This window comes from Typopeltis vanoorti, chromosome 5 (assembly GCF_054136105.1).
Source record: "Typopeltis vanoorti isolate ZY-2024b chromosome 5, IOZ_Tvanoo_1.0, whole genome shotgun sequence".
In the NCBI taxonomy this organism is placed as follows: domain Eukaryota; kingdom Metazoa; phylum Arthropoda; class Arachnida; order Uropygi; family Thelyphonidae; genus Typopeltis; species Typopeltis vanoorti.
In genome coordinates this window covers 128,137,996-128,155,420 of record NC_143553.1, presented here as the reverse complement: position 1 = coordinate 128,155,420, position 17,425 = coordinate 128,137,996, and the positions used below count along the sequence as shown (strand labels likewise).

At 34.8% G+C, this 17,425-nt stretch overlaps 1 protein-coding gene across 1 annotated transcript in view; it reads left to right on the top strand.

Moving 5' to 3' along the window:
- The window catches only part of htt (huntingtin), a 1,164,033-nt gene that overhangs the window by 7,993 nt on the left and 1,138,615 nt on the right, over window positions 1–17,425 (top strand). Inside the window, exon 2 of the mRNA XM_090393484.1 lies at window positions 11,504–11,584. Coding sequence (XP_090249610.1) covers window positions 11,504–11,584 — 81 coding nt within the window. The remainder of the gene's footprint in view (window positions 1–11,503; window positions 11,585–17,425) is intronic.

The window sequence follows — 17,425 nt, the reverse complement described above, 5'->3', positions numbered from 1 at the left end:
TTACCGCGGCAAAATTAATTGCAGCGATCCCTTGATATACGTGGCAAGAGTTTTTGATTAACGTGCCTTTAAATTTACCACACAAAATCATGCTCACGTCATGTGGCTGCTAGCCTCGTGTCATTCAAATTCTCTTAATGATCTGTGTGAGAATGTGAAAGTTTTATTTTTCCCACCAAATATGACATCATTGCTACAACCCATGGACATGGGCGTCATTGCAACTTTCAAAGCCTATTTTCTTAAAAAGACATTCTCAAAGGCAGTAGAAACAATGTTAGAAAATGCAATTACGCTCCACAAATTTTGGAAAAAATTTAACATTAAACACACAATTGAGAACAATCGTGACTTGTGAGAGCAAGTATCTTCTATTTGCATGAAAGCTGTTTATAAAAACCTGCCAGAATGCACTGATGATTTAGGTTGTTTTCAAAATCCTGTGAACAACGTGGTCAAAGAAATCGTTGCAATTGGTGAAGACCTCGGTTTTGATAGTGTTGATGCAGAAGGTGTTAAAGAATTATTGGATTCAAAAGATTTCAGTGACAACAATCTTCTTGAAATTGAACAATGCACATATGAAGACAACGAACAAATGGAATGTGAAGATGAGGTTCCAAAGGAAATAACAGTCAAAGAACTAGATGGAATATTTCGCAGTTAAGAATCGCTTAAGCAGCAAGTAATGGGTGTGGATCCAGATGTTAATCGAAGAATGCTTGTTTGCCAAGGTCTGGAGAGTCATTTTGCTTGTTATCGTAGAATTTATGCTGATAAGAAAAAAATTAAAACTGTTCAAACGACTCTTTATAACTTCTTTTGATTAAAAAAAAAATTGCAGTAACTAATGTAGGTACTAGTATTTATTAAACATTTATTATTATTATTATTCCTGACACCTCCAAGGAGTCCGAAGACTCATCACGGGAGGACACCTACAACTTTCTCAACTGATAGAACTGTCTCAACTACTACACCGAACCTCTACTACGAATCATCTCCATCAACGGCATCTACCGCCCACCTCCACCACAATTGGTATTCTATGTCTGTAAATTGCGTGTGTTCTGAAGGGCCGATTTGTCTGTATGCGGGATGAAAAACCTGAGTTTCCGGGAGAAAAAACCCTGCTACCTCCGTATGAGATTGGCTAACTCACCTTCGATTGAAATCGTCCAGATAAAGATTCCTCCCGTCGCGACGAGAATCGAACTTAGGCCTATTCCAATCGAAGGGCGCAATGTTCTGCTGTTCTTCCAATTGCGCTACGGAAGCGCTTTACTTTGCATTCATTTTTTATCTTTCCTAAAAGAGTACCATATAAAACGAACTATTAGTACAGTAATCGATCAGGGATGAATTGTACTTTTTACCATTGATTATTAGATTTGATTAACTCGATTTTGATATACGCGGTAACATCGAGGCATTAATTAACGCGTTAATCGAGGGATACCTGTATATATATATATATATTATTTTAATTAATTGTTTATTTATTTTTATTTTATTTATTTATATTTATATTTTATTTTATTTATTTTTATTTTTATTTATTTATTTATTTTTTTAATAAGTTAGAAAATTTAATGACCTTTTTTAGTTATCTTACATTAGCTACTTAGGCGGCGCCTTTTGGAATTGTCAGTTATTGTTCTATTAGCTTTGTACTGAAGATGCCTTTGATACTCAGCAAAGTTATACTAATAAATAATATTTTACAAGTTAATTCCGGTATTATAATTTATTTAAAAATGCCTACTCATGGTATTTCCTTATTGAAATACAGTGTTGAGGAATCAAGCAGATGTTGGAGCCTTACAGGAGGCCACAATATCATTTTGAATAGATTGTATGAGTGGACAATAGTATGGAACTGTTCATTCAATGTTGCCAAGTTTAAGTTCTGAAATTTGGTAGGCAACCACAGGATGCAAAGTATACACTTGGCAGGGAAATTTTGGAGAAAGTTGAGGAGATAAGAGACCTTGGAGTTGTGGTGGACAAGTATTTGAAGTTTAGAGGTCAATTGCACATGTTGTGAAGACATCGCATTAGATTATAGCATGATGCAGAAGATCTTAACTTGTTGAAATAAAGACATCCTGGTTCCATTGTATAAGTCCTTGATCAGGCCTCGTATGGATTATTGTGCACAGATTCGGTCCCCTGATTTTCATGATGATATGTTGGACAGGGTTCAGAGAAGACTGACTGAGGTCGTAACTGTCCTTTGGGATGTGGGATATGAGGACAGTTTGAGGGAATGCAGTTCGCAAAAGCCTTGTGAATAGGAGGAAGAGAGGGGATATGACTGAGATATTTCAGTTGGTAAAGGATTGTTACCAGGTTAATGTGTAAGAAATGTTTGTAGAATAGAGGAAGGGAGATAGAACAAGAGGGACATACCTGGAAGTTGCATAACAATGGTGTAAGCAGGGGTATAAGGAGTATGTTCTTGCTAGAGGGTGGTGTTGGTCAGTGTAATGCGTTGCCCGACATTGTGATGAATGTAGATATGTTGTGAATAAGTTTAAAACACAGTTTGTGGGCTTTGTGTGTAATATTGTTTGCCTCTTGTGATGAGTCTTTTGACTCCATGGAAGTCTGATGTTAATAATAATAATAAATGACTGACTTCAGATCTTATCCATAGCTATGCTGATAGCAATACACTCCAATGCCTGAGCACGACCTCGTTGTGCTCAGGCATTAGAAGCCTCAAGTTCCTTCATAACTAATGCCTTAAATTCTGATTTTCTTGCTATTCAGTGGTGTGAAGATACTCTTGTGAACTTTAATATTACCAAAACACAATCCTGTATAATTTCCTGCAAGGAAGATCTCATGTTGCTTTCTCATGTTTTCACTAATGATGAGATATCAGAACATGATCTGATTTCTCTTCTTAGGCTGACTTTCACTACCAGATTTTTTCTGCTCAGTCACATTCCAGCCATAGTTTCTGCATCTGTCAAAAAAACCGTGTACTTTTCTAAAGCACAAGGCACTTCTTTTCATCTATACAACTGCTAACTGTATAAGTTCCAGATCTGGCCAAATGTAGAATACTGCTCACACATTTGGGGTTCACTCAAAGCCTCACTATCATAACTTAATGCTATTCAGAAGGGGGCAGTCAGATTAATTGATGACCCTCTGTCTCTTACAGAATTACTTGATATTCTCTATCATAGACATTTTTAGCTTCATTCTATGGTACTTAAATGGTCACTGCTCTGCCAAATTGACCACTGTCATTCCTCCAGTTTCTTCCAAAAACTATAAGAATAAAAGTAGCTTATGGTCAACATCTATTTACCATCCACCTTCAAACTAATTAAATCATCTCCTTCTCCTCTTTTGGTCTGTCTATTTCTATTCTTTGGAATAACATCCCTTATGCATTTACCAGTGTGAATTGTTTTTCTATATACTGAGAACTGTACACTGTCATTGGGTTGACATAAAATGAGAATGTCAGAAAAGGGAGGCAATTGTTTCTTTTGCTTCAAGGAAAAATTTAATTCTCCAGTTCATTCAATTAATTTTCTCAAGAAATTCATGAAGTTCTGACAAGGAAGAGTTCCAGATAGCAAAAACATCATCAACATATCTGTACCAAATAAGTCATCCATTGGGAGGATAAAAAAACATCAAGAATGTGTTGTTCAAATTGTTCCATATAATAATTTGCTGGAGTTAGGGGAAATAGGAGACTCCATTGCATTTCCTTCTATCTGTTTATAAAGTTTGTTTTTTGACAAGAAAAGTAACTCGAATTAATGACAAATTTGAATAATTTCACAATATCAGGAGGAAAATTATTGCTTAATAATTCTGTTTTATCTGCAAGTGGTATATTTGTGAAGGGTGAAACTGTCAAAACTAATTAAAAGATCTCTAGGTTGTAAAGATAATTGCACACAGAAAACAAGTGATATAGGTAAATACATTGATACTCAATGCTGCTTCGCATCATCACCCATATTTAGAAATATGGTGTGATTAAAACTTTGGTTCACCATGCACATAAACTATGTTCTGCTGGTTCTCTTTTAAATAAAGAATTGCCTTTATCAGAACTACTTTAATCTCTAATGGAGATAGTATCAAAATAATTAATAATTAAGGCCTTCATCCTTGAGCAGGAGTTTTTAGTATTTCCATTCCATATGTAAAGGAGTGTCAGAGAGAATTGCGAGTCTTCTTTGCCAAATTGACTCTGACATTTTTTATTTCTAAAATTAAATTCCTTTCTAGATTCTCTGAATTCAAGACAAATATGTTCATCTTCTGATCCTGGAGTTTATAGAACACTCTGTTCATGTGGTCTTTGTGTTATGGGCAGACAAGTTATTCAGCTCAGATTTGTCTAGAAGAACATGAAGATTACACCATGAGTCTGATAAGTCTGGTTTAGTTAGCCATGCTTTATCCACGGCAAAGGATTTACTGGAATAAAACTAACGTCTAATACAGAAGTTATATTTTACTTGAAAGCTTATATCAAGAAAGTTGTGAACCCATGCCCACAGACTGAACCTCAACAAAAATGATTGACTTGAACTTTTTCAATTTTGGGAGGGTCATCATTAGTAACACTCCTCATCCCTGTGTTTCACAGATTAGTGTTTATTTAATTTATTTCTTTGAATTCTAATATTTGTATATGGAGTTATCCTCCTGCAGTTAATAGCATATTGTTAGATCTTGAATGAGTACTCTTTCAAGAAAAGAATCATTCATTCAAGATTTAACTAAAACACAATACTAAGTAAGAAAATGCTTGTACTGTTGGCAAAGTAAGCATATTATATCAGAGAACATGTCACATTTTAATTTAGAAAATGAAAATTAGAAAAATTGCATATCTAAACATAAATGTATTGTTTAAAGCTTTAATGTTAAATTGTGCTCTATACAAGAATGTTTATCTAAGTGCTAACAAAAGTCCAAAGGTTGCTTGTTGACCTCCGCCGATGACGTAAACCCTGAGGCAGAGGCGTTCGTGGCAAGCGAACGTAATTTGTGTTCCACGAAAAGAGCGCTCATTGAGGAGCAGAAATGTGATGCCACTTTGTATGAGTGAATAGGGAGGCACCTTGAATAAGATTCAAAAGCAGAAAGAGGGCTCTATGAAGGAGGATAAAAGCGAGTTCAGGCATGTTTGAAGCTCTCTCTCTTGTTTTTTTTTGCCTTCTTCTTATTGCCTGTTCCTGTGTTCTCGTGCGGACCAGTGATGTCGATGATCGGAAGGATGCTTGACAGCGACGAGCTGTCAAGCATCCTTCCGATCATGAGTGAATAGGGAGGCACCTTGAATAAGATTCAAAAGCAGAAAGAGGGCTCTATGAAGGAGGATAAAAGCGAGTTCAGGCATGTTTGAAGCTCTCTCTCTTGTTTTTTTTTTCCTTCTTCTTATTGCCTGTTCCTGTGTTCTCGTGCGGACCAGTGATGTCGATGATCGGAAGGATGCTTGACAGCGACGAGCTGCAACCTTTCCCCATTGCTGACTGATGCGAGTCGGACAAGCCTATACACGAGATGATAGCAGTTTTCCAATTCAGGCCATCAGTAAAGGTTTTACCGATGCGAGATAGCAAAGGATTCCCCTTTGATGGCGGTCGAGCTAATGACAGCAAACCATGAGATGAGCGCCTGTCCAGCAAGAAAAATGCCCCGTTTGTGACTAGCACGTGATTTCAGCATGGCGGCAATCTACCGTAGCAGAAAGATATCCCTACACAAAGGACGGATGAAAGAATCACGATATCATCACGTCAAGGTGGTAAAGTACTGAAACCTTTTCTTTTACCTGTGTAATAATTAGTTTTAGATGAAAGAAGGAACAAGAATTTTCACTAGGAGGAAAGAGAACTTTATAGTGACCATGTGCAATGATTTATTGACTGTATTGGACTGGTAGTTTGAAAACTCATGATTGTGCAGTTCCTAATCTAATGTGAAGGAGTAAAATGACAGAAAATTTAGTTTAGAAGTTGACTTATGTTTTGTGCTATGCGTGGATTTAATTTACCCATGGAATGTGAATAGCATACTTGTCAGTTTGACCATTTCTTACTTGCTTAACTAGTGATTTAGTAATGATAAAAATGTGATTAGCCTTTGACATGTTAATCTTAATTGTAATCTCTTTGACCATTTAATAAACATGCTTATCTTGCAGATAAGCCTGAGTTTTAAATGAGCATGAGACTTATTTTACCACTCATAAAACCACGGATAAAGGAAGCTAAGAGCATTTTGGCCATGACTGTATGCTAAGATTACTTTAAGCTACTTAATTCTTTTAATAAGGTTAGGTAACACTTAACCCCCGGGAAGGTTTCTTTGACAAGAATTTTCTGTCCTAAAGCTCTGACTGGAGCAGCTAAAACAAACAAATATCGTCAGAGCTTGAAAAGGGAAACGGGTCCCAGAGAGATAGTTTACAGATTTATTCTTAGTTGGCACCAGAAAGATAATTGTAGCAAAATTTATAGAAAACCAACGACGTAACAATATATTGTCACATGTACTTACATTTTAAGTTTGTTCTAATTGTTTTATCTCTTTTCATCTGTATACACTGACAACAGGTGGGAAACCTAGCTGAAAATTCTGCAAGTGTTAAATAATTTTTCCATTTGTAAGTGTCATTCAATTACTGTTTTTTATAATGATGTTATCTGTTTACACCTGGATATTTAGTTTCATTCATATGGCAGTCATGTACCATACTGATGGAATTGCAGTGGAAGTTTAGAAGATACATTTCAAAAAATTATGGAGATAATAGACAGAATTGCTGAAATAATGAGAAAGAAGCTAACAAGGATGTTCATCAGCTAATTTTTTATTTAAAAAAATTTCAGCCAGTTATATATTCACAATTTGCTTCTTTTTCTAGGAAAAGAGTAAACTATTCATGGGCGCTTCAAGCAGTTTTTTTTAGTGTTTCGTGACATCTAAAATGAGAATATAATTAATGGATCATCTAGAAAATTCTTTACACAGGTTTGGGAACATTAACTGTCTTGTGAGGCATGAAGTACAAAATATCTCAGTAATGGAATGTATGAGAATCATTAATTGTTTTTTTTTTCTTTAAAAGCTTTGAAACATATTTGTTATAAGAGTTGAATAAAGTTTTCATTCAGTGTATAATATACTCCTACTTCAGAAATAGCAGTTTTATATATACACAGCCAGAAACACTTTTAAAGAAATACCAGTATGTTTACATTAAACATGTCTGCAGGTGCATTTATTATTATTTTTATTTTATGTTGCTTCCACCCATGAAAGGTTATTTTGCAAACCTATGGTACATTTTGTACCATGGATAGATATGGATTTTTTTTTTTTTTTTTTTTTTTTTTTTTTTTTTTTTTTTTTTTATATAGTTAGAAGTATATTTATAGTTTCCAGTATAACATTCTAATTTTGGTTCATACAGATAAAAATTATTTACATCAGAAACACTTCATTATGGCTGTTGAAAAGAAACTGACAAGGCATTATTTAAGACAGATGTCTTATTTACCCCTGACATAAATAAATAAATAAATTTGATACTTGGATCACATTTGATTTGACAAAAAAAGAAAATAAATACCAAGTGAAATTCTCAATTCTGCTAAGATTCTAAATTCAATCTTCATACGATAATCATGATTATTTGTATGCTCCTTTATGTTGGTATTTTATATCTGATCTGACACTGCTTATCCAAGTTGCCAAAAAAAAAATAAAAATATTCAGATCCCTTTGTTCCTAATTCATACTGATATATACTACCAAATGTTTCCAGTTCCATGAAGCATCACTATAAAAATTGCTTTACTTAATCTTGGCAGTCACAAACATATGCTTCAACTTTCAACATGTGCTGCTTATTTCCCTCCTGTCTGTTTGAAGAGTTTCCACAGCAGTGATGCAAAAAAGGAGCATCCAATTATAGAATAGTTTGAATTTCTGGAGGGAGATTTAAAGTTTTCAGAAGTTGATTAGGATTCAGAATTGAATTGATAAGGATATGAAGACATTGGCATATAAGGAAGAGTCTAATTTTAGTAATTATTTATTTATTTTTAATAAGTTTTACCTCATGAAAGGAAGTTGAAAGGTATAGTTCCCTTGTACTAATGAAAGAAAGTTGAAAAGTATAGTTCTCTTGTATCATGGGTGATTCAAAGATCAGGTAAGCCATGAATCTAATCCTGTAATTCTGTTTTTGTCACTTTATGCTTCCAATAAGCATGAGGATGGTGTCATGCTGTGTATTGAGGTTCCATTGCCATCCAGGCTTTTATTTATTTATTTTATTTTTAAGTATATGTCATGTTTCCAAGCTGTCCGCACATCTAGAAAGTTTTACAACATCCATGCAGTAATGAATTATTCATAGTCAGGCTATTGTTATTACTTGGCACTTGAAATGAATTTTTTTGACTCATTATAGGACACTATCTCTCACCACACTACAATCCATTCCACTCCATCTCTCAGACATATGTTTATCTATTCATTTTGTTTAGGTGGATATCTGTCTGTTTTGCAAGAGAAAATACCCAAATTTTGGAGAGGAACAACCGTGCTACCTCTGTATCTTACTTTTTTTTTTTAATATTAGCCTCACACACACAAGAAGTTCCAGTACCTTTGACATGACTGCACTATGTGTGGGTAAGTGATTAAAAGAAGAAAGAAATTTGTTGATGTGTTTCTTGAAGACCTAAAGGTTGAGGTCATTGGAGAAAACAGTATGGGGGAAGCTTATTCCAAAGATCAGAGGTGTAAGGAATGAAGGAGGAGGAGGATGAGAAATTGGTTTAATGAGTTTGGTGCTGAACTGTATATTGGTGTGAACTAGCAACTGCATGTGTTCATATGTGATTAGAGGAATGGTAGTAGCCAGTTCAGTGGAGCATTGCCTATGGAAATACCTGTCAAATGTAATCAATATAATGCCCTTCAGAATACAATCAAGCATTCTGAAGGGAGGTCTTCAGGTGCGTCACCTCAAATGTGAGAACAGTATTCTAAAGTTTGGTTGATTTGAGCTTTATAAAGTGTTAGAAGCTTTGAAGGAGAGAAGTAGTTTAAAATGAAAAAAAAAAAAACCAAGTTTTTTGGAAGCAGCAGAGGCTATAGACCTGATGTGCTTTTGCAAGGACAGGCTAGATGTGAAAGTCTACCCAAGAAGAGAAAACTGATCCTGGTTGGTGAGTAGGATATTGTCAAAAGTGAGGCAGGGGTACCCTTTTGAGAGACCCCCTCTCTCTCCTAACCGTGAAGCATGATCTTTCTTCTGGGAAATGAGATAAGATTGTGTTTTGGTGGCATTACAATTCACCTGGTTATTCTCATTTGAGAATGCCAAGGTGATCAGTGTTTAAGGCATTTATTAAAGAAGTGGTTATAGTTTTACAGCTGACTTATCTCCCTTTTTGGGAACAGGCTGAATAAAAGCTTGCTTCCAAGTTGGATAGATGTTAGATAAGTATGACTACTTGAAGAGATTTGTTTTGTGAAGAACCCATCCACAAGAAATTAGTCAACCTCTAGTATGCTAGTACAGTGGATGGGCAATAAGGATTTTATTCAGATTTGACTTGAAAAGCTGTGGGCTGTATTTCTTGGAAAACACATGATGGAAGACTGTTCCAGAGGATAGCAATGGAAGGGATAAATGAAGAAGAGGAGAAATTTGTTCAGTGGCTTGGAGTTGAACTGTGAGAGGGTGTTGGTTAGTTGCTGCATGTATTTGGTTGGATTTGCAAGATGATGAGGGAATTATTGATGCCAATTTTGATGAATAGCAATAATAGAAATATTTATGGAAGATGCAGGCTGTAGAGACTGAATGCCTGTTATCAATCAATATAACTGCTCTTTTCTGTATAGAATCTATGTATTTTCATGGAGCTCTTAGTGGCATCACCCCATGTGGTGAAAGCAGTATTCAATGGTTGGGCAGATTTGTGATTTGTATAGAGGTTAGGAGCTGTTTGGAGTTAAAGTAATGCCTCAAATGAAAGAGAAAGTATAATTTTTTGGATGCATAGGAGGCAATATTTGTGATATGTTTGTGACAAGAGAGAGAGAGATTTGAGGTTAGAGTTATTCCGAGACATAGAATCTCATCTTGAATAGAGATTTGAGTGTTTTCAAGGGCAAGATTGGAAGAACAGAGTTCATTTTTTGTAGGAAATAATGCAGAGCTGTGTTTTGCGGGCATTGAAGTTGATAATGTTATCCAAACCCCACTGATAAATGTTTTGAAGTTCAGAATTTAAGGTAGTGTAGGTTAGAGTTCTGGAAATGTGTGTTAAGGCTTAAGTGCTGGGAGGTTTAATGGAATATTTGCAGTACTAGGAAGGGATTAAAAACTAATTTTAATGCTTCCAATATTTCGTCTCAGTTACTGAGACATCTTCAGGGATTATAAATAACTATAAATAAATAATTATAAATAAATTATAAACACACACTCAAAGACAATACAATACTAAATGGAACACGTGGGTGACTCTAAAAATCCTATCCAGTTGGTTTGCCCTCTATTGGCTTTTGTAGGTGACCTAGGATGTAAAGTGGGACCACTGACAATTATTGTGTCCCAAATTTTGGGAAGTTTTATGCATCCGTATTTATTTAAATTTGGTTGATTTCTGATTGCTGCCACAGATTCCGAGAACAGTCTTTCCTTTTTTTGAATTTACTAGTGGAGCAATGCTTCCAGGAAATCCTGTAGGTTGTATCATAAAGAACTCTCATTTTATGAGACTAGGTACCTAATTTTCAGTTGAAAAATTCTTTATAAAGATTTTTTACTTTATGATGTTATCAGTCATAAAGTATAGACTTTGGCTTATTATCTCTCAAATGAGGCCAGGCTCAGTGAAGTAGTGAATAAAATATAATTATTATTATTATTTGACACTCCAGGGAGTCCAAGACTCATCGAGGGAGGGCACCTACTCTACAACTCAATGTCTCTACCACTCAACTCCATCCACCTACTGCATCATCTACACCAACAGCATCTACTGTCCACCACCATTAGTATTTTCACAGACAATCACAAACATCCATGCCCATGGCAGGATTCGAACCTGCAGCCTTTCGGCTGGAGAGCGGATACTCTAACCATTCGGCCAACCAGGCCGGCGACTCCTGGAATAATGTTTGTCAGACAAAGAAGATGCAGACTGTGGTATGTCTGTTTTGTGAAGGTATTTGATGTCCATCCATTTCATCTGCCTTATATGAATGAAGCAGATGGTATTGATAATAGAGTAGTGATATAGGAGGTTGATGGCTGTTTGACAAATTGTCTACAGAGATTTAAATTAAAAAAAAATCTAATATAGTAACTTGTTTCAACAATGTGTTTTTTATAATTTTAAACATATGTTTAAGAAAGTATTAAATGTTCATATAAATTAGTCATTAAATACATGTATGTGTGTTATATATATATTTACTGTAGGAAAAAAGATGCTGTTGGCAAGAAGGAAAAACTTATCAATTGTAGCACTATTGCTGATGCAATATGTTCTCAGAATATTCGGTAAGTTTTGTGACATTCTTCAGTATAAAGTTTATTTATACCATGTATACATGTAAATAATAGCATATGATACCAGTATCACTTGGGACCTGAGATGGGTTAAATAGAAGGGTTTGCTCTTCAACTTCAGAACTGTTGTGCTGTATTTCATCTTATATGGGAACCTTCAACATTATCATATGCAAGCCTTGTCTAATTTTGCTACATTATAGAGCAGTGGTGTTCAACCTTTTTTAAATGCATGAGCTGCTTTTCTATAAAAAGTTATTCGGCGATCTACTCTCTTATATATAAGTTATTCAGCGATCTATTCTCTTATATAGATCACGTTCCCCCCAACCTGATATCTGATTACACACAAATAAACAACTAAAAATAAACAACTAAAAAAAATACACAACTAAAAACTTTATTTGTGTATTTCAAAATTTATTTATCACTTTTAATTATTTTAATACAACAAAAAAAAAAATATTAGAATAAAATATTTATTTCTCTATTTTGGAAAACAAAAGTTAGAAAAAAACAACAGATTGATTACAAACTCATAAGTTACAGGAAATGCTGGTTGATTAAAAAAAAAAAAAAAGTTAATGTGAAATTTGGCATTGTTTGGACCTTGCAATATTTTCATAGTCAAGTTGATATGAAGAAGTGGCCATTCACAGACAATCATCCAAACGATCATTTGTAATTTGGTTTCTTAATTGATTTTTTATGACGGTCATATTTGAAAAAGCGGATTCTGACAAGTATGTCGATCCGAAACACGACAGAATTTTTCGCGAAATATCAGTTAATATTGGGAATTTTTCATGTGCATACTTTCAAATGACTTCATTGTTTATTGATTTTAAATGTAAACTCTTCTGAATGAATGTTATCTCAAGTTCGACTTCAGCTTGGTTTATATCAAACAGCCCACTAATTTTATTTGAAATTTCTGTGATGTTCAAGTTTTCTTGAAATGGATTATTGATAAAAGATACAATCATTTCAGTTTTATTAAAATCTTTAAATCTTGAATTTATTTCTTCCTCAACTAATTTTATTTCACGAATAAATTCTTTTAAATCATAGTGAAGCATTTCTTGATTTCGTTCAAAACATTTTAATAAATATGGAAGATGTCTAAATTCACGGCCATTTATATTTTTCTTTAATAAAAGTAAGTACTATTGGAAAGTTTTTATTGAACTTAACATGTCAATTAAATTTTTATCTCTACCTTGTAACTCTAAATTTAAATTGCAAAATTTCGTACAGAAATCTACTAAAAATGATAAGTGTAACAACCATCTTTTATCACTCAATTGTGGATAAATATCTCCTTTTTCATGAAGAAAATTTTTTATATCGTTAATTAATACAAGAAATCTTTCTAAAAATTGACTTCTGCTGAGTTAGCGAACATTATTGTACAACAGAAGTTCCCTATCATCATCTGCCTGTAATTTAAATAACCGCTGTTGCAGGGCTTTTCCTCATACAGAATTTACAATTTTAAATATAATATCCAAAACATCTATCTTTTGTGTTTAATCTTTTGCTACACAGTACTTGTTGGTGAATAATACAGTGGTACGTTAAAAAATCTGGATATTTGTCATTGATTTTACATAATGAAATGAAGCCTGATTTATTACCTATCATTGCAGGAGCACCATCAGTAGTAATAGACACAAGTTTAAAAAGCGGAAGTTTGTGTTGTTTCAGAAATTCATCAAATGCCGAAAAAATGTCTTCTCCCCTAGTCCTTCCCAATAATGGTATAATTTTCAAAAGTTCTTCTTTACTTGAATAATCTTGAAATACCTTGCGAATAAATACCATTAACTGAGCAATATCAGTGAAGTCGTTTGATTCATCAAATTGTAACGAAAACAAACACCCTGCTGAATGTCTGACATTAACCTGGCCTGGAAACGTTTCTCCGGCAATTGGAACTCTTCCTTAAGGCAATTTGAAACCTTGTCTTCGTCCTAGAAGTGGTCTCTCTCTCTAGTGACGTCTCGAACCGAGAAGTTACTTTCTGGAAGCGGGAAACTCCTCTTTCAAGCAACGTGGATCCGGGCAGTCTCTCTGATGGTGACTCTGGACCTGGCGGCCTCCTCTCTGACAGCAATTCTGGAACCAGGACCCCTTCTGCTTGCTTCAGACCCTTTTTATTAGGCCTCCTCTGAGACCTTGCATGAAGTTCGGCAACCCCCAAAGAATCAGTATGAGTCTTTCATAAGTTTTAAGTTTAGCATACCTTTTGTTCTCCTCTGCTTTCTTTTGATTGTAAGTTGCCAGCCATCGGAAAGTTGTTTGAACTCTTTCTGACTGAAACTTGTATGTATGAGATGTTTACACTTAGAGCCTGCAAACCTTTCTCATACATACAAGTTTCAATAACAATCTTTGTAATGCCGCCATGTACAGCTTCGGCGACAAAAACATTGCCTTTGTTTTTAACACTCTAACATATTCTTATTAAAGCAGTATATACAGTCAGCTTCAAAAGAGTTATTTACAAAAACATCTAATACAGACTATACTGAGACAAACAAAGTTTATTTTTTTACAATATTCACATGGGACTTAACCTAAGTAAAAAATCGATGTAATGTGCTATGGAATATTTAATATTTAACCTACAATCAAGTTTTTACACTTTGCTTATAATCGTATTCACTCAGCTCGCTGTTTGACTTCCACCGATTTAAATTAATTCATTTACCCGGACTTATAAGAAAATTACTGATTTGATAATTTTAACGGAAAATAAATAAACAATAGCAATACATTTAAAGCTAATTAAAAATAATACAAAATAATGATGAATAAAATATTATGTTTTCAGTTTTAATTAAATTTGTAAGGAGGAATACACAAGAAATCAACCAAAAATCGCTCGACGGATTGAACACCCCCTGTTATAGAGCATGACATAGCATTAACATGCAGAATTTTAGTTGTCCAATACTAGCTGCAACACTCTGAAAAATCAAATATTCCAAAATGTGAATTTCTGTATATCTTTATTAAAAGAAAACAATAAAAAACATAATTTTCATTGTTTTATTGTAATGATATAAATCTCTCTCTCAAAAGTTTATCTCAACAAAAATGGCAAACTAAACAACACAGTATACCATATTTACTCTAATATAACTCTCCATCGCATATAACTCGCACCCCTGATTTTACTTTATGAAAAAAGAAATTTAAACGTTTCACACATAGTTCACACATGAAAAAAGTTTTAAACTTTAAGAAATTGGTTGAAGAGAATCAGAATTTCGACTCAACAATTGTCAGCTTGTCTTTGTCATTGAGTTGCACAATCTTTTGTTAATACTGCACCAATCATAAGCATAGAGATGGAGGCAGCCAGTAGAGGAAATGTGGAAGTGAGAGCATTAGCTTTTACTCGATCTTGGATTGCCAAGAGGCGAGGGGGAGGATTAATATTAAGAGACCATCATTAGAACTGTTGTGCAACTGGATTTTGAGAGCTTGGGACATGATTTTGCAGAAATAATTAAATTAATTACAGAAGCATTGTCGCAAAAGATTCAAATATATCGCATGATGAAGGTGAGTGGCCGATCACGTAAATAACGTTGATAATTAAAATTTAAATGCCTTCATTTTATAAATAATGCGAGTAAGCATAAATTATAATGAATACCAAGGATTTAATTATAAATGTCAATTTAGTTTTTTCCCTGAAAAACTTTAGTTTCCAAAAATCCCCATATCTCGCATAATTAAATTAAATATATCTTGCACCACGATTTTTTAATTTTAATTTTTGGGGAAAAATTGCGAGTTATGTTTGAATAAATATATTACAAGACATATCAGAACTCCTAAAAAAAAAAAAAATCACTTTCACATTAACTTTACCAACATCTTGGCATAAACACTAACATAAATGATGTATATCATCACTTGCAAACATCCACATCTTACCACCTACTCTTGACAGAATCCTAAATTGCATATACATCAGCCACAGTCCACCTTCAGTGTTCAAATTACACACTTCGTGATTCATGCTGGTGCCTTTGTAAGATCTGACATTGCTTGCTAGAGAATGCCAAACTTAAAATCATCTACTTTTGATCTCCTTTGGCTCAGGGTTTCCTTGCTCCATTCAGTAGTATTCATCTGCTCTATTTATCACTCTCCAAATTCTGTAAACCACTCTGACTTCTTCACCTTCCTATCCATGAAGTTGAACCTTTTGCAATCCAGCTGTCCAAATAGTGAAGTCATCTTCACTCCAATGCAAAAAGTTGTTTGAAAATGAATAGACGGGGTTTGAACATACACTATGTTGACAAAAGTATTTGGACACCTTATGTGCTATGCAGATTTCGTATCCTACCATATGCAAATAATCAGGGAGCGTGTCTGCATAAGTCTGGTAATAAAAGGTTGAGATGTGCTGCATGTTTTGCACTCTACTCGATGTCCAGATGCTGTGTTCAGCTGAACTGACAGATCTCCAGCGTGGAATAGTAGTTGGGTGTCACATCAGTGATCTTTCTGTCCGTGACATTGCTATCCATCTCAGTATACCAAAATCTTCCATTGCTTATGTCATTCATAGATGGAAACGTGTGGATAGGCTTAGATGGAAAGTTTATGATGCTAACACAGTGGGAAAATGCTCTGGGAGGCTACAACACTCACTGATCGAGATCAACAAGCTTTGTCTTGGAATGTTCAAGCATCCTGCATGTCATTAACGGCAGACCTCACAGTCAACCTGGATAATGCAACAACATCAATCAGCACTAGAACTGTCTGCAGAGAGTTGCATGCTTTAGGTTACCACGGCAGAGCTGCTGCAAACAAGCCACACATCCCCTTCCCCCTTTCACTGACAAGCAGCATTTGGATTAGTGTCTTTCATACTATTCCTCGACCATAATGGAAAAGGATTCTGTGGAGTGACAAATCACTTTTCCAAATGTTTCACTCTGATGGTCATGTTTGGATCTGGCGATTACCTGGGATTGCATCATTCCAGCTGTCAAGTTTGGTGGAGGCTCTGTAATGGTATGGGGGGTGTTTCAGTTGGATGGGGGCTTGGTCCATCAGCGAATGTGTCCAAAACCATGACATCTGATTTGTTACCTGGACTTCCTGGACAACTTCATGCTTCCAGTGCTGTGGAAGTACTTCAGCAGTGGCCCTAGCATGTTTCAGCACGACAGTGCTCTGTGCCCTACTGCACTACGTGTCCAAGCCTGGTTTCCACAAAACAGTGTTGAAGTGTTGGACTGGCTGGCTCCGGGTCCAGACCTCAACCCCCATCGAATATCTTTGAGACAAATTAGAACACTAAATTCGTTCCAGACCACAGCAGCCATCATCAGCATCAACAATGTGGGTAGTTTTGTACAAGGAAGGAAAAAATGTTCCTAGAAATTAGTGGTCCAATTTCTAATACATTTGTTACTAGAAATGTAATTAAAATGATTTTTTTGACTACAACTAGGTGTTCAAATGCATTTATCAACATGGTGTATTTTGAATGTAGTCTGTTAAAATTCTCATTTGTAGTTAAGTGTTTCGAATGTTATTTCTTTATATTAACATATTTAAAGTTGAAGATAATTTGTGTTACAAGTCAATGCTTGGTAAACAAGCACAGACTAGTTTTGTTGTGTGTTGTTTAAAGTATTAATGTAACATAACATCATTCACACAGCAAAGACTGCATTCTTTCAGTATTTTTTGGCAGACCAAGATAAAAAGTGTGCTTCTCGTTATTGCTGCACATATCTTGTAAAAGTAATTTGACTCAGTGAATTCAGGAAATAACTTGGTCTATAACTTTAG